General features: G+C 43.8%; 1 protein-coding gene across 7 annotated transcripts in view; it reads right to left on the bottom strand.

Moving 5' to 3' along the window:
• MAMLD1 (mastermind like domain containing 1) overlaps window positions 1-26,502 on the bottom strand; it is a 246,200-nt gene that overhangs the window by 18,206 nt on the left and 201,492 nt on the right. For 4 of the 7 annotated variants that reach the window (XM_059859613.1, XM_059859614.1, XM_059859611.1 and 1 more), the window contains 2 exons: window positions 14,687-15,956; window positions 14,247-14,440 (listed from right to left, as the gene is read on the bottom strand). In XM_059859613.1, the coding sequence (XP_059715596.1) occupies window positions 14,247-14,440; window positions 14,687-15,836 (1,344 nt within the window). In that variant the 5' untranslated portion in view covers window positions 15,837-15,956. Of the gene's footprint in view, window positions 1-14,246; window positions 15,957-26,502 lie in introns of all 7 variants that reach the window. The other 3 variants (XM_059859610.1, XM_059859609.1, XM_059859612.1) reach the window with 2 other exon arrangements.

Raw genomic sequence — 26,502 nt, 5'->3', positions numbered from 1 at the left:
TCAGGAGCCACAATGGATTTCCGGTCTCAGCAATGAGGCTCGAAAGCCTTTGTACCTTGTGGAGCCAGTTTCAATTCAAATCTAACTGGCAGAGCTATCATAGCTGCATGTTGAACAGATTAGGGGAAAAAGAAAAGTCACTGCTACTTACTACTGTAACTTATTTCTAAATCCATTTCTTAAGGACACAAGTCTCTCTGAGCACCAAAGAGTCTCGTAGCTGCACTCCCTTTCCAGCAATGACACTCTCAGTCTCCCCAGTGGCACTGACCAGTGATCCCCATTATAGTTCTGTGCCTTAAAAGAAATGTGTCAAAAGCCTGCACTGGTGCCCACCTCAAGTTCTGGTTTAGGCTGTTAAGGATATCATAAAAAATAAGCAGCAAACAGGTCCAGAATAAAGAGATTAGTGTGCCGTGACAGCCCGTGCCCCCAACAACAAAGAGCTGCATGCCCTGCACTGGGCTGTGGGCTCAGCAGCATTTCCCATTGGAATGCAATCACCCACACAGGGCATCCCAGCACAGGAGCTGCCTTGGCCTAGGACAGTCAAGTACTACTGATGCCATATTTACACCTGGGAGGCCAAACAGGAGGCACTATCTTTGTGGACAGAGAGGTGGAAGGTTTACTGACAACTGGCTTTACCAGATAAGTAAATTAGGCCTGGGTTACAGTCTTCATGTTCTCTCACTGCCTCCACTCCCTGGACTGCATGAGTCAGTAGAACTGGAGGGAAAATATTCACAAAATTCTACAAGTTCAGGAATTAAAGAGACATCTCTGAAACTTGCCTGTGGCACTCAATACCAGCTGAAAAATTGGGTTAGCTTGACATTGCTGCTGGAGGTGAACAGAACTGGGAAGGCTGGCTGGGTAGTGAGAGCAGAGCCCCTCTCTGCAGAGCAGGTGAGCACAGTGCTGCCCACAGCCTCATTGCTCCAGCATGGAAACACCTTTTACATTTTTAAATCTGGGAGTGAGAGCAATTAAGGAAACAAACTTTGTTTCCTTAACAAGCATGAGGTTCAGACAGTTTGGGATTATGAGATACATGCAAATCTGCAAGTCTGGCCTGAGCAGTTTTTAAGGCTGGAGAACTCTGCATGTTCTCCAAGGTTCAAGAGCTTCGCCTTGAATAGTCATGGCAGGACCATTTCAGTGCTGAGGTTCCTTTTCCATCCCCAGACCAGCCCCAGGTGACAGTCACACTGCCTGGCAGGAGGCTGGGAGAGCTCTGTGAAGGGAGCAGCAGCTCTGGAGAGCAAACCCCAAATGTCTTGTAAATCCTGCAGCAGGGAGTGCCACATCACTGGGGGCTCCTTGGAAGGCTCTCCCGGTTTGTCTGCTCAGACAGGATGCCAGGCCCTGCTGGAGATGACACCCTGCTGCCTCTCCTGATACCATGCCACCCAAGCCTCCTGCCTGCTGCTGCCCTGCCCCTGTCCCAGCAGCTTTCAGAAACCAGGGCACCAACTAACCCAGGAAAAAACAACAAACCACTAGGTTACACCAAATTTTTTCTTAGTACTTTACTTTCTGCTCCCATTTGCTGCTGGGCTTGAGGAAAGAGTATAAAGACTGATAAAAATGAGTCCACAAACCTTTGATACTCTACCCCCAAGGTAGGGAGGTTTCTAGGGGCTGGAGCAGGGGCTGCCTCCGGAGTCAGCTGGGAGGAGGGAGAGGAGGCAGGGGAGGGAGAAGGGAAAAAATGAACAGCTGCAAAGCAATTAAGCCTGCCTCCCTGCCGTACTGTCCAAAGCAGGAGGCAATCTAATTCAGCCTGGTGCCTCTCTTCCTTCAGCCGTCTGGTGCCTGCCTGGGATTCAGGAAAGGGGCTGTCTGACTGCCCACTTTGTCTGATGAGCCAAAGGGGCCCTTCCCAGCCACAATTTCCAAAGGAAAGAGATCTTGGCTGGTGGTGTCTCTTCTCTTCTGAGAAAAACATGAATTGAATGTAGTGGCAGCAGCTTTATAACCCTCTCCTGCCCTTCCTCAGCAAACAACCAAAGAGGAGCTGGAGCAAGAAAATGACCCCGCTGGCTCTCTGGCTCAGCACTTGTCTCCCAGCACAATGAATCAATTGGCGTCCCATCATTATTGTGGTAACTGTATCTTTCACAAGCAAGATTTTATATAGAGATAGAATAGGATGTTTTCTGCTCATTTCCTTCCTGTCATTCCAATCACGAACTACTGTTAAAAATACAATGCATTTAAAGGCTGTAACATTTGCAAGCATGTGTTCCAGTTTCCAGGCTGAACGGCTGGGCTTTTGTTTTCTGCCCAGTAAAGGTGTGGAGAAACAGTGATGGAGGGGAGCCTGTGGTGCAGCTGGGTTAGAAACTCACATGTACTGAAGGTCATCTCATTTTCATGTTCCTAATATCAGGGATTATTTTAATTCCTTATTCTGGCCAACTGTTTTGGTTTATAATCCACAGCACAGGACTCCTTCCAGCCTGTCTAAGGTGGTACTTGTTCTGCTATTTCTTCAGAAACTGGCAAAAAATGTTTTATTTGGAAAATGTTACTGAGGCAGGGCAATAAAAGCCTTTTAGTACCCAGTCAGAGGAGCAAATAGAGTCTGTTAGGAGAAGAGAGTAAAATTCAACTCTACTTTCAGTTATGTTTGACAGTAATCTAGGCAGCAGGTACATACCTTCCCCCTGGCTTCATCAAGACAGAAATATGCAAAATGTGTATTTTAAATGCAGCTAGAGAGCATTTCATCTTATGAAATTTCTCAATACTATTATCATAAGTAGGAAAAATAAGAAATCATCGAGAAAGAAAGATTTTAGCCCACCATTCTGATAAATGCTTTATAAAGGATGAAATTTGAGGATTACTATTTAGCTCTTCATAAGCTAAAGCACAGTAACTTTATATATTTTGTCAACCTAGAATGGAGCAATTTTCCCACTGAAAACAGGAGTTCCTTACTAACCTTATAACACTTAAGGTCCCTCATGAAGGCCACAGTTCTTTTTAAAAATATAATTCATAGACATATAGATATATGCCAACTATCTAGGAAAAAGCTCAGACTGTGGAATGGGCACAAAACAGATTGGTATACATCCCCCCTCAATGCCAATTTTTTTTCTTATGAAAAAGTTCTTGTTAAGTAGTAATTTTTAATTTCCTTAAAAAAAAAGTAAAATGCAACACAAATAAATGTTAGAGATTTTAGTCCAAGTCCTAAACTATGAGAAAACACTGTTATGTCTACCTTTTTCAGTTAAAGATTTACCCACATTTCAGCACCATCACACAGTCTGTGGTGATGTTAACAGCACTTCTCTGTTCTTGTTGACCTTAGGTGCTCTTAAACCATTATATACATAATATTCTCTGATAATAGAATGCCATTCACATTTCAGTAACAATAATTCACCTTAATGAGATAAGAACTTACACATCAAATGACTCTACCTCTATCTGAGAGGTATTAGCACACTTTGGGTAACTGTAGAATCACAAATAATGACATCAGGAGCGCAACACTATTCCTGGAGAGCTTGTACTCCCAGTTACATCAGCAGGAATTTGAGATGTGTAAGAATTGCAAAAGCAGATGTTAATCTGCAGCAAACACCACAGGTATGGGCAGTCTGCATTTTTGCCTTAAGCAAACAAGAAAAACAAGACTATTAATGAGAGAAAACAGCACCAGTTTCTAACTGCATGTATAAATAGGCATTAACACCAACTATATTCCTGAAGTGACTCATTACCGTGTAAAGAAAACTTTTACAAGAAGCTTCACGTTGTTTACAATTTTCCCGTTTACATTTTGTTTTAACTCTCGCTTTCCCACTCGTATCATGCACTGCAACCTTAGCAAAGATCTTCAAGAGACGGAAACTCGATGCTTAAACTAAAACCAGAACCATCAAGATCTACTCCTTCAGTGAACTGGCTCTGCACTTTTCCTGCAGTCAGGTACCTAAAGCAATGCGAGCACCGACCTTTTCATCAGGGCAAGCCGAGGTTGCAGGGGCTGCGCTGGCCCGGGGAGGGATGGACGCTGCCCGGGCAGGGCTGGCTCCGGGCTGGGCGAGGCACCGCGCTAGCGCCGAGCCAAGGACGAAAGATACAGCAGGAACAGCCTAATTCCAGCTCTAAATGAGCTCAGCAGGGAATCTAAACAGTCAAGTCAATTGCTAGAATCTGCACTTTTCAACCTCGTTCTGCTCCTTTGATCAGACTGAGTTTTGAGCTACGGCGATTAATGGACTAATAGAGGAAGTCACAGGGCATCTCTGGGGAGGGGAGGCAAAGGAGAAAGAAGCGTCTCACACTCACCATGCAGCTATGCTGAGAAACAATTCCGTGTAGAAAACGAAATGCCACTGCAGAAAGTGTGCTGACTGAGCGGCAAAGGAGGGGAAAAAGGGGGTTGTACGAAACAAAAAATAATGGTGATATATATGATTGCTCATTCATTGCTTAAACACAGCCTGTGGAGCAACGAGAGAGAAAACAGACTGCCCGAGCACGAGTGTCCTGTAAACTACCCTTCAACCCAGCGCTGTAACTGTTTATTCTTAATGCCACAGAGCAAAGGAAATATTAAACATATTTATTATGCAAAGAGAAGCTTTCAAAAGCCCTAAGTAATTAAGCACTAAAAGAAATTGATTTGTTTATGACAGGGATACATACTACTGATATTCCAGGGTAGTATGTCCTTATCTTGCTGGAAATGGAAGAAACACATTAACATTAGAAGTCTGCTAATCACAAAAGAGAGGGGAAAAGTGCTTTGTTAAGATTTTTTCCCCCCATTCGCTTTTTTTATTGCTGTGCTTGAGAGGGTGGGACAGCTTTTTTTCCTACAAGGGGAAAATTTTCCTTCTGCAATTGATGACTTGAAAAAACAAACACAAGAGGACTTCAAATAACCCCTGATTAAAACATTAATTTATTTGAAGCTTGGCAAGTTGTAAAATGCTGGTACTAACCCCTAGAGGGGAAAAAACCCCAGTACCAACACCACCACCACCACCAGAAAAGCCAGAAATAATTCAGATGTAAACTTAAGCTAAGGCAGGAACAAGTGCATCAAAGCTTCCAACTCCCTCTCTTTTTTTGCTGCAGCACTAATAGAGCATTGCCAACGACTGCTGGGCCCCTTGCTGCATCCTTCTGCTCCACCTTTGGTCTTTCTTGAGCATACAAAGCCTAGATACATACATGATTCACTCTGTTCTCAGAAATAATCCTGCAGTCATCCTGGAATGACCTCCCACTGCGTAAATTTAGGTGTGTGTGTTTGAATCTTTACAAGATCAAGCTGTTAATGTAATGTCTTAGGCCAGGATATCACACTATTTTGGCTACATTAAAGGGCTTACCCTCCTTGTGGGTCTCTCATCAATTCTGTAGTGGGGAAAAATAGCTCAGCACAGCTTGTGCATAACCTGCATTCAGATCTGTATCTGCCTGACACCGATCCAAGGAATTGCATTTTCATTAATTCAATGACAAATGTTAAATAATTTTGCTGGTAATGCAGAGAATATTATTCATACTGAAGTATTGCATTTACTACCTTCATTCTTTAACATTCCTATATTCTGAGGGTTAAATTGTAATACAGGATTACTTCTGGTTAATGGTAGTGCTTTTCAGAATTATGTACTGATAAGGATGATATTTGCCTTTATATGTGCTATAAAAAATTTTAACTTTAAAACATGTAATAGAGTAATTAGCCTTCAAAGCCCTAAGAAGAGCTGCTGCATTCTGATTGTGAATTTCTATCAATTATTAGTGCTGGCTCCTTGAAATATCCAAAGTGCCCGAGACAGAAATATTACACAGCCAACAGGGCAGACTGATAGGCTTCCTAAATGTACAGTTTTTGAAAACAGCTCATAATAGTGTTTGGCTTTCAAACCTTAATGTTAACAGCTTTGATGGGACTGCTTCTAATTCGTATTTAAGACCCATTACCTCTTCCTCTAAGCAATCTTCATGAAACATCATTTGTTCTGGGGGGATATTTGCCATCCAGTGCAGCTCTGTAATGGCCGTTAATTCACACCATTTTGCTTGCTCCTGTATTAAACAGCAAACTGTGAATCATCCCAGTGTTTCCAGACTCACAGATGTATGAGAGAATCACCGAGGCCAGTTCAGTTTCTCTCCCCATTCAGTCCCACAGACAATATCAGTTCCTGTTTACAGACACGGCTTTGTTTTCCCCCACCCACGCACTGAAATTTCTCCAAAATGCCCAAAGAAAAAAAAAAAATTAAAAAACCCCCACCGAGTTCATTTTACCGGGAAAGTTATTTCTAGGTATAGCATCTGAATCAAAACATGTTTGTACTTTGAGCTGGTGTGCAGGGCTCACTGCAGCCGGGCAGGAAGACAGAGGAGCAGAATGGGAAGGCAAAGGGGCTGCTCTGTCAGCCCGCCCTGCCGGAGCCAGGCACGGCATTAACTGCATCCAGGGACTCTCCTACACTTGTTTGCCTTCACTCTGTGGGTTAAATTGGACTTTGCTTCTGCACGTATTTTTGCCTTGTGAGATGCTGATATAATTTTAAACTATGACAAGACAATACTAGGTAGAAAGCACCCCAAAAATCAAGGGTGGATATCATGCTCTAACAGTACCACTGCGGAAAGTATTAAAATTATTTATTAATTTAGGCATCAAATTTGCAGAAATAAGTAAGGAATGGTTTTAGGGAAGTGAGTACATTTTCCAAAAGCCAGGCTGCTTTTAGTTCAACACAAGCTCCCCAAACTGTCATTTACTAAGAAAGAGACAGAAAATACAGACAACGTACAACCCTACCTTCCAAAACCATGGGGAAAATGGAATGAAGATGTTCTGATATTAATGGGGATTTACAGCACAGTTGAAATGAGCTGGGTGTACAACAGGGTCATGGAAACCATTTCCTCATTGCTATTCCTCAGCACGCTGGGCCATGAACACACCTTTGCAATGTGAGAATTATGGGTGTGCTGCCTTGTGAGTGAGGATGCACCTTACCCATCACTAACCACTCTACAGGTTGTTATTTTTAAGAATGATACACAGAAGGAAATTATGGCATTCATCCTGGAGCCAAGCAGTGAGAAGTTTGTCAAGTCTCCCCTGGATTCCCAGGATGTTTAAAACTTCATTGTATCTAAGACCACAGCTGAGAAAATACGTATGTTCAAAACTTTTTCCTCAACTGCTTTTAATTAAAGATTTCTGCATATGGGTTTTTTTTTTTTTTCTAATCTGTGAGAATAAAGAAAGTAAAATGGGTCATGTGGGAGGAGAAGAAAAGGCAAGAAAATCTGCAGATGGGGCTTGATTCAGCTGGTGTTTAGCTCAGAACACTTGTGAACTGCTTACCAAGCTGTCTGGAAAACCTGAGAGGAACTGTCCACCCTGGCTGGCAGGGTCAGGGGGATTTGGGTACAACTGGTGAACCAGACATTTTTCATGATAGTACCACTTTCCCTACACCTCTGGGAGGTGAGGTTGTCTCCCATCCTGCACTGCAGAGCAGGAGGAAGCAATTACCTGCTGCTTAGAGCTGAAAACCACAGAAATTAGGGGTTTTCAGGGCTCACATAGAATCCCTGTGCCATGTCTCCCCCTCCTCTGCTCATCCATGGCTCTGTGGCTGGGCCTGGCCTGGAGCAGGGACACAGCCCTGTCACACAGCCTGGACACACAGCCCTGTCACACAGCCTGGACACACAGCCTGGACACACAGCCTGGACACACAGCCCTGTCACACAGCCTGGACACACAGCCTGGACACACAGCCCTGTCACACAGCCTGGACACACAGCCTGGACACACAGCCTGGACACACAGCCCTGTCACACAGCCCTGTCACACAGCCTGGACACACAGCCTGGACACACAGCCCTGTCACACAGCCCTGCCACACAGCCCTGTCACACAGCCTGGACACACAGCCCCATCCTGAGCACCTGGACATTGCAAGCAGCCTGTCAGGCTGAAATGCAGCACCTTGCCCTAAATTTCTCTGGGGTAAGTCACATTTCCCTGTATGTGCTCACAGCACATGAGCACTGCTTCCTCCTTCTCCACCCTGGACAACCCTCCCTCAGCTCTGCAGGCATGGCTTCATTGTCCTGCACATAAGCAAGAGAAGACTTCCTCAAACCCTCCAGTACCCCTCAGTAGTGTTTATAGTACCTCCTGAGCCTCTTTTTTCTTTCCAATGGGATTTTAATTTGTCCAGTGTGAGATTCCCACAGAGTTGTCTGTGTCCTACATGCTCAATTGCTGGCTGAACATTTTCCATTTTATTAAACAGGTCACAACCAAGGGAAAGACCAGTCTGGATGGAGCAAAGTGCTGCAGCTTTGGTGTAGTGTCCACATTAATTTCAGATCCAAAAGGTGGGTGATGGTGAGAGTGGGGGAGGATGCTCCCCACGTGGTGTTTAGAAGGATTTGGTCTATTTACAAGCTTCTCTGCAGATTGCTTGCCCTAATGATGTGCTGTGTGGTGTCCAAGAGTGCTATCAGCACAACAGAGAGCTAAACTGGAAGGAATTATGAGTGCATTAGGCAGAGCTGTTGGAAACATCACTGCCTGCAAGCATCTGAAAATACAAGCCAAAGAAGAGGGAAGGTTAAGACATGGTTGTAAAGGCTCCACTACAACAGGGGAATGCTTTGAAATACCCAAAATGGAACACAAGAAGACAACACATGCAATTTAAAAAAACACTGAGAAAGAGCAATGGGCCCAGAAGATCAGATGTGAATTAAGGTTTTTTTAGTCTTTATCACTGCACTTCTGAAAATGTTGTAATACTTTTGATGTTTTGAGGCCAAACACCCCTTTGTGTTCCACAAGTTTACTCTTAATTTCCAAAACTTATCTGATATTATTTATTCCCAGGGGAGGAAAGGGAGAAGAAGGCAGCTGATAGTTTCAGTCAAGCTCCTCTCAGACTCTCTTGAGAAGAGAACAGAGAATCTCCAAGTTTGAAAAAAAATATCAACTCACTGGCAAATGCACAGATAAATTCAGAAATGACCATTCAAGAAGATGTTTTAACATCTGTGGAGATGCCAAACTCCAGGCTCAGCCTTATTGCTCTCTGTAATCCAGATTCATCACCAGCTTCCTTTACTCCCCTATTCAAAGGCACTTAATTAGCTGAAGGGCTTGTTGCTTTGCCTTCAAAAGCCCTCCATCCCTCTAAGGCTTTGCTTTGGTATTGTGCTGCCACTGTCCTTTGAAATCAAATCTGGTTTTCTCTTCACAGCAGTAGTAAAAGGAAAAAAAGGTAGGTTTTAAAAACTGGGTTCCCGAAGAGAAGAGAAGAGAAGAGAAGAGAAGAGAAGAGAAGAGAAGAGAAGAGAAGAGAAGAGGAGAGACAGCAGAACTTCATTCAAAGTGGCTTTAAAAATAAGTTTGACCCTGAAGGGTAGGGGATTGAAGCTGCAGATGAAATCTGGCCAGTACTTCTGGTTTTATTAATAAAGCATGATACTGTAATTGTTTTATGCATTAGGAAGATGCTTTGTGACCTCTTGGAAATCCCAAATAAACCATTATTTTCCCCTGTACTTGCAGGAGGACTGTATGTACTCAGATGATGCAGGTTGTGTTCTCTGCTTTCCCAAACTCTTCATCAACCTGCATCACAGCTTATGAAGTGCTGCTGAGTCACAACAGTCTCACCTAACAGTCACAGTGCACTGACTTTTCACAGGCAGAAATAACTTCCCATAATATATGGCACCCAGAATTCAGGCCATGGTATTACCATTTCTTCAATTAATAAAAGCTGTATTTTGTATTCCATTATAGTTATTTGATCTTTGACATCTAACCTCTGGGTAAGTTTGCTCTTCATAACAGCAAATTTCTTCTTCAGTTTTGTTTCTATATTTAGAAAACTTACGTTCTGAAAGAAGATTTTTTAACTTTAAAAAAAAAGTATATTTAATCTAGCTCAGAAGTTTTGGTGTTTCTCTGCAACCTATAGTTTATTCTTCCAACTCAGATAATGTATTGCTGCTTTTACCACAGTCAAAGAAATACTTTGCTTTTCAAAGGATATTTTAGTCCTCAGCATGTTCTTCACTATTCCATATGCAGTCCATATGTAGTAAAAGTACAGCCACTTTTACTGCAAAAAATATTAGTTTTCTCTCTGTCTCTTCCCTTGTCATTTTTTCCCTATCGGTATTTTTGGCAATGGAGATGAAACAAATATACCCTTCACTGACAATCCAGTGTACAACTCTCTGGATGTCAGCAGGAATGCAGAGAGCTCTAAGAATAGCACATTTGGTTCCTACGGTGCAAGTGGAGCCCAGAAACACAGCGTGTCCCTCCCAGACAATGGCTGCTTATCACCTACATCACCCAACAAAACAACCTTTTCAGCTGTGTTTTGGTTCTCAGCATTTCACACACGGAGCAGTCCGGGGACAATCCTGCTCTCCTCCCTGAGACTCCCAAGTTTTAATTTTAACTCAGATCAGCTCGGCCTTGGACAAGAGACAGCCACCCAGGTTTATTGTGTTCCAGCCTGACTCAAAGTGTGAGTATCACCGCTGGTTTTCTGCCTTCAGGGAGGAGGGGAGCCTCCTTCCCCTGCCCAGAGCACTGTGTCTGCTCTTGCACTGGAGGGAACAGAACAGCTTTTCTGAACTGAGGTGTTGGATCAGCATTGCTGAAGGCAGAATTGGGACCAGTGTATTGGACATTCCAGAGCAGGAAATCTGCAAGTTCAAACTCTATTTAGACATGAAAATCAGGGAGATGCCCAGCTAGTCAGCCTGCCTGGGCAAATGCAGCTTTTTGTGCTCCCAGAAAGAGCCAAAAAAGCCAAGTGATGAAGCTTTACCCCTGAAAACAGCATGTGATAGCTCTGGAGACTACCTTTGACTCTGGCATTTACTACCATCTTTCTATTTGGATTTACGAGTCCAGACCTTTGAGTATAATGTCACTCACCAGTATCAGCCCTACAGGAATGAAAGGAAAACCTGCCCATGGCCAGAGAGCAGCGTTAGCCCCACCAGGCTTTGCACTAGCACACAATGCAAACTGTCAGCGCCTCAATCAATACCCGTCCCTGGCCAACAATAAAGACACAGAGCTTCAGATGGAGGAGATTAGCCCTATCAGATTGAGCAGTGCCCAGGCAAGACAGGATCTGGGACACACACTGATTACTCTTAAAAGATACATCACTAACTATGAAAATGGTAGAGCTGTGAGGCACCAGCAGTAACCCTGCTTTTGGAATGTGGAGTGTTTGCTTTCATACACAAACAACAGCAAAACTCTCACTCTGGGTCTGCGGCTGCTGCTCTGTTCCCCATGTTGCTGAGCCTGCTACAAGGATCAAATTTCATGGTTTATTGTTCTCTCTCCAACTGGCCACCATCCACATTCTTCTTCTGTACAAAGCTGCACCTCTTGCTCCAAAGAAGAGAGAACTATGCCTTCTTTTTATAAATTTTAGTCACATTTGCAAACACACACACAGAGTTAGGGGATGACTTTTAAGCACTAAACATTTCAGGGAACGCTGTTATTTTTCTCTGAACAAATTTCTGTGAATGAGGCTAAAAAGGGGCAAATTTCCACCAGAAATTTACTAATTTTTGAGATGGAGAAGTTGTCTCCCCCGTCTTCTGAATCTTTAACATTGTGCCTTTTACTGAAACAAATGCTCATTGCTTGAAAAGTCCTATTCATCACCTGCCTCAGGAGGGAACTGCACTGAAATTCTGCAAAGCTCGAATTCAGCTCTGGATACACTGCTGGAAATCAAAACCAGTCACTGGGGGTACTTCACTCTGAGGGAGTAAAACTGGTACAGAGCAGGTGGGGTCCACAGTTCAGTACCATCTCTCAAGGTAAATAAGAAACCTCCTGCAGACAAATAACAGATCTCCATGCCAGATCCCATGAAATGTAGTGAGTGTCTCAGACTCAAGGATTCTTACACAGAATAATTTTCCTAATCTTTCTTTTTATTCGGCACTCAGGATCCATTTTTTTCTGTGAGATTTGCAGTAAAGTTATCAAAACCTTACAAAATGCTCCACTCCTGAATATCCACCATCTTTCTTCAGCAGCTCAGCAGACTGTAAAACTGGAGCACTGTCATCTGGTGTGTAATAATTGGTCTAAGTCTTCCCTGTAAAATGAGGGAGGCACCATAAGCTTACCTAACTAGTCTGAAAATGTAAAATGCTCATCACCTGTAATCAGTCTTAACTGTCCTTGAGCTTTACTGATAGCAGCAAGATTATAATAACTCTTTCTCTGACAGTGAGAATCAGCTGAAAATGCAGCACAGGCAGAGCACCAGGAAAGTTGCTCGAAGAAGGAATATTTCAGCCAATTAGACAGACTGACTTCAGGAATTTATTTTTTTTAATGTCTCATCAGTGATGCAAGGGGTTCAGAGGTATAAGACTAAAATGCAAAGCAGGGGAAACTGGGGCATAGAAACCTCAGGAATCCAGCAAGGACATTCCTCCTTCACAGACTAAGGTGGTGAAGCCAAAAAAAAAAAAAAAAACCTCAAAGGTTATGGACATTTGATCAAAAGTGATCATGTCATTGTGGTTAGCAACTTTCTAGTCCTCATGCAAGATGCAGGAAAACACCATGAATGTATTCTTCACCCACACCTGCCTCCAGAGTAAAACATCTGGTGGGCAGTAATTTGTGGGACTGCTGCACTTTGCTCCCTTTCCATTGTATGTCTATCCACAGCCAGGATCCCCAGCCAGCAAGACTCTGTACTCTCTGTTTAACCTGGGCCCACTGAACACAAGCAGGGTCCTCATGTGCCTGGAGCTACAAACTGCTCCAGGTTTTTGTTGAATAAGGGGCCTGTCACTGGTAACCCTCTAAAGAGCACTAGATGTGCCCCCCTGTTACTGTTCTAGACAAATTCAGTGAGGCACCAGTCCTTCCCTGCTGCCTGAAGGGAGGGAGCACAATCGGAAAAGAGCGAGGGGATCCTGAAGAGGCACAGTGCCAACACACCCCTCTGACTCACCCCTCAGAAGCTGATAGTTAGTAACTCTGCCCTATTTCTCATTGCTGTCACAGGACATAATGATATTTAGTTACAGCAGCAGTACACCAAGATTGATGAAATCCTCCTCCTTAAGAACCAGTCACTTTGCAGGGGAAAAGGGCAAAGAAAACCAGGCTCTGGAGTGCATTTCACACTTCAGCTCTCAAGCAGATCCCAGTAGAATTTCAGTGATCAGTCTCTGCTTTACTGGGAGAGAAGTGTCTCAGTCCTTCCCAAGCTGCTGATGGAGTGTCTGTGTGCTCAGCTAAGCACCTTGGAGGAGTCTGCTCACAAAGTGTTGGTTCAGCCTAACAAAGCCCTTGGTTTGCTGGTGAGGTTCGGTGCTTCCAACTATTCTTCCAAACAAAAAGATGTTTATTCCTCAGAGCCAGGCTGCTCTCAGACCCAGTCCCGAGCCCTTCCCTGCTCCCAGGACCCTGTTCACAGCACGTCTCTCTGATCTGGGGTGGCAGCAGATTCACACCTCTCACTGAGTCTCAGGGGGGAGGTTGCTGGACAGAAACCAGGGCCGTGCCTCACTTTTGCCAGCTGCATTTTTGCATTTACCAGCTCGATTGGTATCACAGATCACCATGGGTGGGGAATGGCCCTCATCCAAAGCAGGGAATGGCTTCTGGCAAATGCTAGTAACAGGTATTTCAAGTCTGCCTCTTTGCTATTCAGGAGCTGCACTGTTTGACCTGCTGTCCATGAAGGACACATTTTAACTTCACTTCTCACCCCACCTGATCTTCTCTAGCCTCAGAAGCATAACACAGAGAGGAATTTGTTGAAGGGCACTAAGATAAAAAGAAGATATTCCCTCTGAAAGGATAACATGAAACATGCAAGAAGAATATCTCTGGAGATTATAATATAAGCTAAAAGAGACTATCACCTATACAAGTAAAAAAATTACTTTAAAACAGCACAAAGTTCTCCACCAGGCTAAAACAGGCAATGCATGGTGGAATTATGGTACATTTTTAGTTGAAGAAATAAATAAATTTCCTGTGATAACACCAGAGGTTGTTATTGCCTTGTCCATGTATGGACTCTGCACACCTCAGAAATTTAGTGACGTCGCATTTGAAACACAAATGAAAAGGCAAATTAAGAAAATAAGTGATTTGGTATTTTCACATAAACCATGTAGGACAGAAGAGAGGTTCTCACCTGTCTGCTTTGAGACGGCAGTGTGGCAGCCTGCATCTGTCTCTGCATCCGATGTGGCTGCATCAGCTGTCGGAACTGCTGCTGGAGGAACTGGCTGTTGTTGGTCTGCTGGGACTGCTGCGGGGCTGGGGACTGCTGCTGCTGCTGCTGCTGCTGCTGGAGATAGTGGATGAGCGACTGCTGTCCTTGTCCTGCTGTCAGAGGGGACATTTTTTGAGTAGCTGACTCTGAGGCAAAGTGAGACAGTGGTTTGGTGTTGTTGAAAGAAAACTGGTCTTGGCTAACAGGGCTCTCATTCACCAGACCTGGCTGTAAGCTACTGGATGGCTGTTGCATAATTATGTTCATATTTTTGGTCTGGTTTGTAGTCATTGATTTAAAAAGCGAGTTCTGCATATTTGTGGGATTGCTGGTGGGAGTGATGTTAGAGATTAATGTACCTTGAGGACTGAAGGGCTGCTGATGCAGAGCAGGGCTTGACAGCTTTTCTGGCCTGTACGGTGGAGAAGGTCCAGTATTTGTGGAGGCCATGCTGGCAACCAGGTTGTTCTGTGGGCTTTTAATGCTGCTGGCTGGCAAGCTGGGTGCAGTCAGAGCAGGCAGCATGGAGCTCTGAGGGCTGAAGGGCTGCTGGCTCAGAGCTGGACTGGAGAGCTTCTCAGAGCCGTAGGGGGGAGAGGGGCCATTGGATGGGGTGCTGCTGGAAGTCATGCTTGAAAGCAGAGTGTTTTGAGGACTCTGAATGTTGTTTCCTGGTAAATTATTAGCAGCCATGCCAGACACCATAACATTTTGAGGACTAAAAGGTTGATGGTGTGGCGATGATCCTGCCCTGTAAGGCGGAGAGAGACCAGGAGGAGACACAGTTGGCCAGCTGGGAGCCTGTACTTGTTGCTTGGTACCAGACACCTGCTTGCTGGCAGCCAGCTGCTTTAGCTGCTGAGCATGCCAGTTGGAGCCAGGCATGTTGGGCAAGGGTACTGGGAGCATCGGTGGTGGCTGGTTTTTGTTCTGAGCTGCTGTAGAGATGGGTGATGCAGCAGGTTTGTTTGAGGGAGGAACCTGGAAGTTAGCTCCAGCAGATGATGGTCTCATCTGAGGGGATCCTCCACTGGTTGGATTGCAGCCTGGAGAAAAATCTTTGTTAGCAACATGGTTCTCCAAGTGGGAAGTCTGCGGGGAGGACTTTGGAGTGGTACTTATGTTTGGTTGGGAATGACTCAGACCAAGTGGATCTTCAGCCTTGCTACACAAAATCTTCTCCAGATCCAGGTCGTTGGGAGAAGGATCAGGCATTTTGGTCAGCTCTTCCAATAGATCTTGCAGCTCTTGGTCCACAGACTGTAAGCTGTTTCCTTTCTCATCGTAATGGACAATGCTGTTGGTTTGCCCTCCTATTGACCCCTTCTGATTTATTTCTGTGTTGGTTGGCACTGAGAATGGGGAGCCAATGCCACCCCCATTCATGTGATTGTTTTCCAGGAGCACTGGGTGCCCTGGGACCCCCAGGGAAGAAGTGCTGTGACCGGTGGGGAATGGAGAACTTTGCATTTCTGGACACGCCATGCTGGGATTGGCACCTTGGCCCATGGCAAGGTTTACATCATCAAGACAAAGTCTTTTACTGTCATTTGGGAAAGTGACATCAGGCACGCCACTGGAGGCAGGAGAGCTATCATCTTCCAGTTTTCTTTTAATGGATCCCTGTAACTGTGAAAATATAAAAGGAAGAAGAAAGGATCCATTATTGACCATATTCTGACATGTGCTGAAGTTCCACACTACAACACTGGGTTGGAGATAAAGAAAATTAAATAATACAATTAAAAAGCCAATCATGTGAGACAAATTCAATCAGGATTTAAATGTGTGCAACTTCACCGAAATCAAGAGTTATAGTCAGACAAAGGCTAAATCTCATGAGTTGGCTTTAAAACAGATGCTAAAGCTACAAAATACTGTCTGTCATGTGAACTCTAATAGAAGTTTTTAAAATAGTTTCTGGTTGCATTTCAATTAAGACATTATACTCCCTGCATAACAAACATGCCAACATTTTTATGGTAACATTTTTTAGGTCTAAATGGCAAATCTGAATGAAACCCTGGACTGAATTTAGTGACCTTCTGCCAGTGACTCGAATTAAATTTAGACCTGAGACAATTAAATTGTTTTACATTCTTTATAGGCCACACATCTGAAATAACTAGCATACTTTCTAAACAAACCAAAACAAACCAAATTCTCAGCTATCTATCTAAACAGACTTTCAAACTTCCTATCACAGATGTTTTAAATTCCAGAAAGAGTAAGTAACAGCTAAACTTCTTAATTTTTGTTTATTCTTCTATGTCTAAGGCATTGTGATCTTTATTCTTTTGAAGGATTGCCACTCATTCATAAAAATGGACATGTTTTCAAAATACAATTATATAAATACCTTGACCTACAAGAAATGATGGAGCCGTAAATTCACAAATCTTAGGGAAAAGAAACCTGCCTTCTACATATAAAGAAAGTGAAACTAGAAACAATGCTTCTCATACTATTTCAGCATATGGCAATCTCTTCCACATAAAATCATCTATGGCTTTCAATTTTAACAAGCGTGACCTGTATGTCACAGGATTAATCAGACCTTAACATTGCTGCTTCAAGTTAAGGGAAATAAGCATTATGACCTTGTTTATCAATAGAGGGAAGCAGTATATAGAAAAGTATCTGATCAGCAATGGAAAGTGAAAGAACACTGGTTCCTCTAAGCCAGCTCCCAGTAAAGCATCTCCCAGCTCTGGGCTACAAGTCCAAGTGCTTCCCATCATGCAGTGCTATTAAAAATCCCATCTAATAAAAGCTCATATCAACAGAAAAGTCCCCCTGCCAATCCCAGCACAATCAGATCCACTCCAGGGCTATGCTGCATATGGCCAACTTCTAAATTTTACACTGATTTTTAAACACATTGCAGTTACGCCTCAGTCACTGCACAACTGCAGCACTTTGGTGCTCTCAGACAGCAGTGTCACAGCACTGTCACCACAGGGGGGGCACAGCTCCTCTGCACTGTGCAGACAGCTGATTCCACCCCTACATTCAGCCTATCTTCAGGCACCCCCACAAACGTGTATGCCTCTGACCTGGAACATGGCAGGGCTGCCTGGTGGCTCATTCAGCTGGTCTCACATCTCTCACCACTTACTTCTAAACTGGTGGCCAGAGGGACAATGGCAGATTTGTGCCCACAGTTGCTGAGGGTGCAGATGCAGTTTGGGATTAGTATCAGACATTGCCATGCTGGTATCCAGTTTACAGAGATATTTGGAAGAGAGTGAGAGGATACAAGCTGGTTGTCCATGACCATCATGGCAGGTCTGCAGACTACAATGAGCTGCTGACCAGCTTTTAGGAGGTGCTCATCTACCCTCCATCACCAGACACAGCAGCATTAGCACAGTGGCAAAGAGACCTTTGGGTGTTTTCCCTTTACTCCCCAGGAGTTGTCCCTTACAGAGTTATTAGTGCTTGTCTCTGGTGCTCTCCAGTCACATTGCTTTAACATGGGCTGTGCTCAAAGACCACAGGTGGGAGAACTGAGGAGAGCTGCTTCCAGTGCACATTGTCTGGTTACCTGAGAGCCTCTCTGGGCAGCAGTGTCTGTGCTGGGCCAGGATTGCTGCTCTGTGAGAGACAGTCCCAGTGTCACAGGCAGACACTGCTGCACCAGCAGACATTCGCTGATGAGGCCAAAATTTGCCTAGCTTTAGGAAATGGAACCAGGCCTAAATCTTCTCCCTAATGTTAGTCTAATGATGGATGAAATAGTTTTCCATCATTTTCTCTGCTAATATTAAGCCAGAGCTGCATGTTTCAACAGATGTTGCCCTGTGTAGGCTGAAACATGTTGGTAGAGACTAACTACATATATTTAAAACTCAGACATGTATAGAGAGTATTTACAGGGGCTTCACACATCCAAAACAAACAGAGTGTGCTCCCAAGTTGCACCCTGGGAACCTTCAGGCAGGAAGTGGTGGGGGATCTCCCACCCTTGGCCAGCTGACATGCTGGCATGCATGTCCTTGCCAGCTCTTCCTTTGCCATAGGACATTCCTATGCTCTGAGTTACTGGGGAAAAATGTGGGCTTTCTAAACACTCTGAAAAACAGTTCTTTAACTGTTGCACTGGGGAATAAGTGTGATGGGAAAACAAAACTTCATTTCCCCATGACTGTTACTAGATATAAACAGATAAAATAAGGCCATAGCTTTCTGATGGCACAGGTATTCCAAAACTGGGACAGGACTTTTAAATAGGATGCTGTTGCTTAGCCCTCCCGAGAAGATTTGCTGTAAGAGAGGCAGGGAAATTAGCTGGGTGTCATGTTCTCTTGAAAAGCAAGATTCCTGTCTCCCAGGTGAGTATTGCACAAGTACCATAAAATCCAAAAGACCAATTTCTCCAGTGCAGACAGGTATAACTCCACAGAATTTAGTAACATTGCTTTTGCTTAAGATAGATTTGACTACAGCCCCAAACTTGAGGGAGAAAGATATGCTCCTTAAAGCAACTAAACAAATCACAGAATAATTTTGGTTAAAAGGGGCACTTGGGTGCCATCATCCTTCTGCTTCAAGCACATCACCAATGTAAAAAATAGACCACAGTCACCAGGCACTTGAGTATGAAGTTTCCATTATAAACAGAAATCCCTCCTTGCTCTGGCTGAGGGGTTGTTTTCAGTGTTCCCCGCTGACAACTCAGTGGTTGTTTCTCCCACACAGCACGCTCTGGGCTGGTGCTGGCTGTGAGAAGCCCCAGCTCCCAGTGGCTGCTCTCCATGCACACGCTGCTGTGGCAGCCCTGACCACTGCAGGGGACAGGAACACAATTTCATGCCACTGGGCCCTGCCTGGCTCAGACATGCCAACCACAGTGGTGGCAGGAGAGCATCAACAAGGCACTGCAACTTTTAGGATCAGGAGGTCCTGACCTCACTAATTCAAGAAGCTGTTTGTTGCAGAACACTCCTTTATCTGGTTCCAGATTTCCCAGGAAGGACTTGGTTTACTCCAACTCTTTCTCCTCTTCTTTTTTTTTACACAATTTGACAAAATCAACAGAAAAGAGAAGAACACCGAAGCATGTTCATCCTCTTTCTCTGCTGATTAGTATATTGGGCAGCTCTGTTTCAAACTGAATACCTGAGAAGTGAATGGAAATATTTTAGAAATGCATCTCACACACACACACACACACACACACACACACTCACTCACACACACACACACTCACTCACACACACATTCTCTCTCTCCTAAGCTGGCTGGAGGCTGCCTGTGGCTCAGTATGGGAAAGCTTCATTCACATGTGCAAGCAAGGACGAAGCAGACAAGCAACAAAGGGGCTCTTGTGACATTGTCAGAATGCATTAAAATGCACTAGCATGCACAGGCTAACTTCTGTTTGGGAATACCTGGGAAACAAAGGCAGCTCTCCGATTCAGGGCATATCCGATTGTGAGGTCTCCATTATCTCAGGTTTGCTTTTAACAGTGATCCCAGCCCTCCTGTCCTCTCCAAACCAGCAGGCTGTCTTTCTGGGAAGGACCAAGTCACGCAGGAGCAACGCTGCTGGCTCGACATGGCAGCACAACCAGAATAAATAATAACTGTTTATGCTGCTCTGTCCACAGAAGCTGCACAGCTGTGGTTACAAACAGCTAATTTGTCACATGCTCCCTCCCTGCACCAAACTGATTCCCTCCATGTGGGCAGAGCACTCCACAGGCTTCTCTTGTGCAAGGAGGGAAAGGCAGCCTCAGCAGGAGAAGCCAGTCCTTGGCTGTGCCCTCCTCGAGCTGGGCTCGCTGGGGCTGCTGTGAGGGTGACCTTGGGCATCAGGCATCAAACTTAGGAGGTGGTGCTGGCCTTGAGGAACTCACTGTTACTCAATGAAGGGACAAAGGAAGGCAGGAAGTGGCAAAAAACTGAAGCTGAGTGATCAAATTGTTAATAAATACATACTGTAATGGTTCCATTGGGTTTTAATAACCAACCACACATGGGCATCTCTGGACTGGCTCCCTGCTTTCTCAGCACTCACAGCCTTTCTTCTCTTGTAACATGTCAGCTGTCCTCAGCTGCTGCTCCAGCTCTCCCTGTGAGCCAGGCTGCCCCATGGCCCTCCTGGCAGCTCCTGTTAACTCTGCTCCTGGAACTCATGCCTTCCTTCACCTGCAAGTGGGAACCTGGGAAGGAGCAGCTGCATCCTGTACTGGAGAGCCTTGTTTCTCCAGCCTCACAACTGATCCCTCCACCAGAAACAACCCACCTCTAACCAGAGATTCCTATTTAGGCCAACATATTACAGAAATGGGAGAGGAAAGACATTAGGCAAGGTATTTCAGTGCCTCTTCCTGTGCCTGTAGCCTGTCAGAGAGTTAAGCCTTGATTTACAACAACCACAGGGTGCTGATTATTGATCAGCACCATCCCACCCCATGCCCTGCCACAGACAGATCCAACCTAGAGCAGTGATTCCCACACCTACAGCCTCTTTGAGTGAGCACTGAGACCAGTGGGCTGCTGCCATCAAACCCTCCCTCAGCAGCTGCCTCTGTGTCCAGCAGCATGGCCAGAGACTCTCCTGATTTAATTAACTGATGTTCATGGATCCATGCCTGGGATATCCAGAATGGGAGTCAGATAACCTTCTTTCACTAACAGTCTCAAGACCCTTGTAACCTTGGGAAATCCCATGTGTTGGTTTTTCTGCTTGTTTCATTGAGGAAAAGAAATTATTGTAAAAGGAGATGGGGCAGGTGGGGAAGACATCAGTCTCATTACAGATGCTGAGATTTGCTAATGTGGTGGCAGCTTTGCACAAAGCCTCTCAGAGCAAAACACCTCGGGAATCCAGGTCACTGACAGGCTGCTAAGATCTGGCATATATGAATTATTTTGACAGCTAGAGCATGTTTAATTTTTGGTGGAAGGACTGAGCAAGGCAGAAGCCTGAGATAAACAGAAGTATTTTTCCCCCCAGTATCTTCTCAAGGCATAATGCAAACTGTTCCCTCTGCAAAGTATAAAACCTGAGTCTAAGGTTTGCTTAACTGAACTGACCAGAGAATCTATCAGTCTCTGTCTCTTTCAAACACTAGACACTGCCAAAACTGGAAGTATGTATTTGCCAGAGGCAAACTGTTTGCAGCATTCAGTGATCAAGACTTCAGCCTCTGTGGCTTCAACAAGCTTCAGCGAGACCTATCTGCCCATCAGCCCAAAATGTTTCTATCTGTTCTGACAAAAACAGTCATGCAATGAGAAAATGGAACTGGCAATTTTCCATACAAAACAAGAAAACGTCACTTTTTTTTTTTCTCTTGTGCCTTAAATTCACAGTTTGGAAAGTTTTGTGCTCTCCATTGCTCATTTATCCACACTCTAGACAGATTTTACTGTCCTGCTAATGTTTAGGGACAGTTGGCAAATAGAAGTGAGAATGTGCCTGTGTGTTTAAAGGCTGGAAAGTGGATCTGATATAAAATATTACCTTTTAAATAGCAGCAGTTACTTGCAGACCCTCTGTGTTGGATATTAGGCTGGCTTGCACATGAACAGCAAACCCCAAATGCTCCTGGGCAACAATCCCACTCCAGTACAGCAGGACCTGGCACTGCAGTAAGTGCATTTAGCACATCTGTAGGTTTCTGTTTGTACATGCTGGCTGCAGTTTGGTAAAAGACACTCACATTATATACCTGAATCCAAGAAAAACTGCCTCCTGCTGACCAGTGAGCAGCCAAAGCAGTACCTGACTCTGAGAAACATAAACTACATTTTATCAAAGTCATATCTCAGGCTACAAGGGGAACTCAAGGAGGCTCAAGCAATTAAAACTACCACTCACTTTCTCCAGACTAAGATTAAAAATAAGCTGAAATCACATTCTTCTTACTATGTTGGGCTGTTTGACCCTTCTGATTTCAAGCAATTTGAGCATGGATGGACCTGAGGCTGTCATTTTCCACTGTAAGGAAAGAGATCACAATGCAATTCCAAGCTACCAGAGAAATGCACCAGTGTGCTTAAAAATTGCAATTCCCCAATTTTTCAGGTCAGGAGTACCAGAGTAAAGTCCACTTTGGGTACTTGTAGGCTGCAAAGGTGGCAGATCTGTTTGTAGTGAGGTGTGGTGGTAGAGAAAGGATTATGAATAGGGAAAATTCACAGGGTGGATTTCCTTCTATTCATCATGCTCACAGAAATAGGCAACTGGAAGGGAGGATGTAGGAAGAGGAATGGGGGATGTAAGCAGTCACTTTAACCATGAAAGGATGTTGGTTATTAGCCACCTTGTACGCATGATGTGGATTGTTTTTACCTGACACTACAGGTTAAAGATGGGAGTCTCCCAACTCCCATCTTTAAAACAAATACAGTAACAACAGGTCCTGGAAGTTGCTACTTAGGTGTGCACATGTAAATCACCTCCCAAACACTGCTGCTTCATGTGGAGAGTTTGATCTCCCTCAGTACACAGCATAAGTTGACTGGATGGGAGTGTGCACTGATCTTCTGCCCCATTACTTGTACACTCATTGAGATCTTCCCCAGTTATTCCCTCAGTAAATCAGGGACCTCATGCTGTGTTAAAAGAGAAAGAAAAGAACAAGGTGTGTGCTTTCCCTTTAATAAATCTCACACTCCTGTTGTGAGTGCAAAGCTGCAGGAGCCAGGGGCTGTGCTCACACACCCCCTGAGTGTGCATTGTCTGAGACCACAAAACACAGAACTGTGCCTTTTAGCTGGTAAGCACAGAAATCCCAAACACCAAACATCATGACTACACAAAAACAGAATAAAGTGGTCCTACAATAAGCTTAAGCCACAGAAACTAACAGGAAATTCAGCCTGGGCTACCATGAGCCTAAGGTATTAACTTTCTTTTTTTCTAAATTTGAACAAAGAATTAAGGGGAAGAAGACACTACAAATATGATTTTCTCATTCACCGATTTGTGTGAATGCAACTACACTTCTAATGATAGAAATATGTGTGATCTATGTCTGGCTTTCAAAGGGAACAACTTACACCCTACAGAGCAGCAAGTATGTGAACAAGATTTTTCTAATTACCCCTGTGCAAAATCACAGGAAACATCACTAATGTCTGAATAAAGGTATCAATGTAGGATGAGAGAAGAAAAAAGGAGAAAGGAGAAAAAAGACATAGCCAAGAATATACCTGTTTTGCTATCCTACACAAGCAAGATGCATGTAAGAGGCCAAGCACCATTCACTAAAAAGAAATGAAAAAAAGAAAAAAACCCAGCAGCTTTTATACTTTTCAGGTCAGACAGAATTACCAGACTCATTTGGTAGGCACCAACAGAGATCTGCCCTATCAAAACAAATGTTCAGAGCCTTCCCATCTTGTCTTTCCTTAGCAATTCATCTGCTTTTGGTATTAATGTCACTGCTAAAATGGAAATTTTTCCAGGAGAAAAATTGCCATTGACAAATGGATCTGGAAGAACAGGACTAGTGCCTGCTCCTGTGTTGTGCTGCTAGCAGGAGATCTCTGTGCAGATGCCTTGTAATTAGTCATCTGCAGACTTACAGCAATCACGTCACGCATATTGTTTGGCTGTAACTTCCACGTTCCATTTAATGACAAGTGTTATTAACTAGACATCTGAAGACAGAACAAGTTCTTTGCCTCTTGGTTTTAAGCTGTAGTACAAGAGCAATTCTTTCATATCTGGCTGTAAATCAAGATCAATCTTAGACTCAATGCCTTTCCATCAGTATTACCTCATCTTAGCTCAGTTTTAATACCAGCAGTATTGTTTTATATCTTTTTTATAGTCCATTAATTTCAAAGTCCTGTGGAACACTTTGCAGTAATTTTGTAGACTACATTAATTTCTCACAGCAATGTCTAGGCTGGAGAACTGCAGATCCTCTCCACTGAGTAAAAAGTGAGATTTTTGCTACTTGGGTCTCCCAGGATTTGGAGGATACTTTTCTCTCTTCCTTTTCAGCCCCTAACACTGGCGCAGTTATGCAATGACCACAAGCAGAAGAAACAGGATGTACGTGCTCCTAAATTTTGAGGTAGGTTTTCCATTTACTAGACAAGCAGATAAAACCCAGTCTGACACTTCTTTTCTGCTACATATTGTATTATATTTTTAATATCTCAGAAGACTTAGTCCTGTGGTTTTACCAAACTACAGGTGCCATTCTGTCAAAAGGTACGGTTGGGGAATTAATAGCCTGGAGGCAGAGCCTCCAATTAGGTCAAACCTAGAGACAAAATGCTTTCAAATTCACAGAACAGTAAGAAACAATGGGATTTCAGTCTGAAAAAAAGGCATTTTTATTCCAACAGCTGAAGTACTCACACTTACTCCTCCAAAGAATAACAGCTCCAGCCTCCTGTGTGTGGCTGCCCTGAATGCTGAGACCAGCACCCTTACATCTGCCAGCCCAGTGCCCTTCTGCTGACTGCCTGCACTGGAAAATGATCGATTACTGAATCTAGAGCTCTCTCTGGGCTTGAACAGGACAAAACATTTAAAAAAGCAGTTTGAGATTTCTCCTAAGTGGTACCAAAAACTGGAGCACAGCTCTTAAGAAGGATGGAACAAGTGGGCAAGGAAAGAAACATCCTGAACAGCTCCTCTCCTGCTCCTTTGATATTCTCTATCTTTCAGAAAATGAAACAATAAACAGGATATTGATTAATACAGATCTAAAAAACCAAGCCTCACTTAGAGAAAAAGGATAATCAATCTAGTCCCACAGAAAGTGGGCATAGAGAGAAGTCTGTGTAACGGCCAGAAGCAGAAATCTTTCGGAAGGCATGAGGAATGAATATTTCATTTGTTTCTGACTACTTCATGTTACGCCACCACTTTCATCTTTACCAACCCAGCACCTCTGCTATTCTCAGTGTGCATCAGCTGGAATATGAAAACGATTCATTGGAAAAATGCTGTTTGTACACACCTTTCCTCCTGCTGCAGGGAGATGACCAGCTCAGCATAGAGCTCTTGCTCCTGCAGTACCTGCTCTTTGAACATGGCTCTTGAACTTACCCAGGGACCTTTAAAGGGATTCTGCATGTCAGTGGTACTATAAACCCTAAACCAAACACAGATTCCAGTCCTGAAGCCCGTGTTCTGTATAAAGCTGCTGAAATCTTGGCCTCAATTAAGTAAATTGGTTGGACTTGATGATCTTAGGTCTTTCTCAACCTCAATGGTTCTATGAATATTTTGGGACGCTGACTTCATCAGGGATGACATTTCACTCTTTGCTCCTTCCTCCTAACTAAAGGAGTGAATTAAAAATACACAGGAATTGGAGAATTCCTCTCTGCCAGAATATGCAATGCCATAGTTACTTGGGTTTTAACCAGAGAACCTCTTGACTTGCTATAGATACCAGTTCCCCTCTGTCCTAGAAGCAATGTTAATCACACATTCATCACTGCAAATTGACAACATAAATGCTGACTTATGCAAACAATATTAGAGAAAATGGTGTTCTTGCTGCAGAAGTGAATTACACAGCCTTTTAAGCTTTCTACACTTCTCAGTTTTATGTAAACTCTAATTTCTAAGCTTTTGTTCTGCCTTGAAAGGTCACATAGTTGAAAGCCATGAAGCATAGCATGTGTTCCTACTGATATTAAAATACTGTTTACTAAATCATGCATATAAATGTAAAGAAGAAACTGTTTGCAACCTACTGCGTTAATAAGAGATGATTTATAAGACAACACAATTCCAAGTATCAACATGTGGAATGCAAAGATCTGATCTCAATCACACAATGGGATTTTTTTGGCTGTTTTTTGAAGCAAAGTCTCTGCACTGCAATCACACTAACTTCTGATGACACTGTATTTGACTGATTAAACTCTTAATCGTGCCAATGCTTAACTTCAGGAATACAAGTGGCCTTTTCAGATTTGAGCATATGATTGCACATTTGCAAGATCAGGACTTCATTTGCATATTCAAATTGCAAAACTGCATCTTCCCTTTGTCTGTGTAAGGCCAACTATAGCGCTCCAAATGCTAAACAACCACCGTAGAGTTGGACAGTATTTTTAGCATCTCTGTGGTGCACTCCTATCTTTAGCTGCTGTGTTCACAAACAATCCCACAGGACACTGCATAGCTAACATAGCTCAGGCTCTTCACCACATTCCAACTTTTCTCCCAAAACATGGTGAAAGC

This window comes from Haemorhous mexicanus, chromosome 14, assembly GCF_027477595.1.
Source record: "Haemorhous mexicanus isolate bHaeMex1 chromosome 14, bHaeMex1.pri, whole genome shotgun sequence".
Lineage (NCBI taxonomy): Eukaryota > Metazoa > Chordata > Aves > Passeriformes > Fringillidae > Haemorhous > Haemorhous mexicanus.
This window is presented reverse-complemented; position numbering and strand designations above follow the sequence as displayed.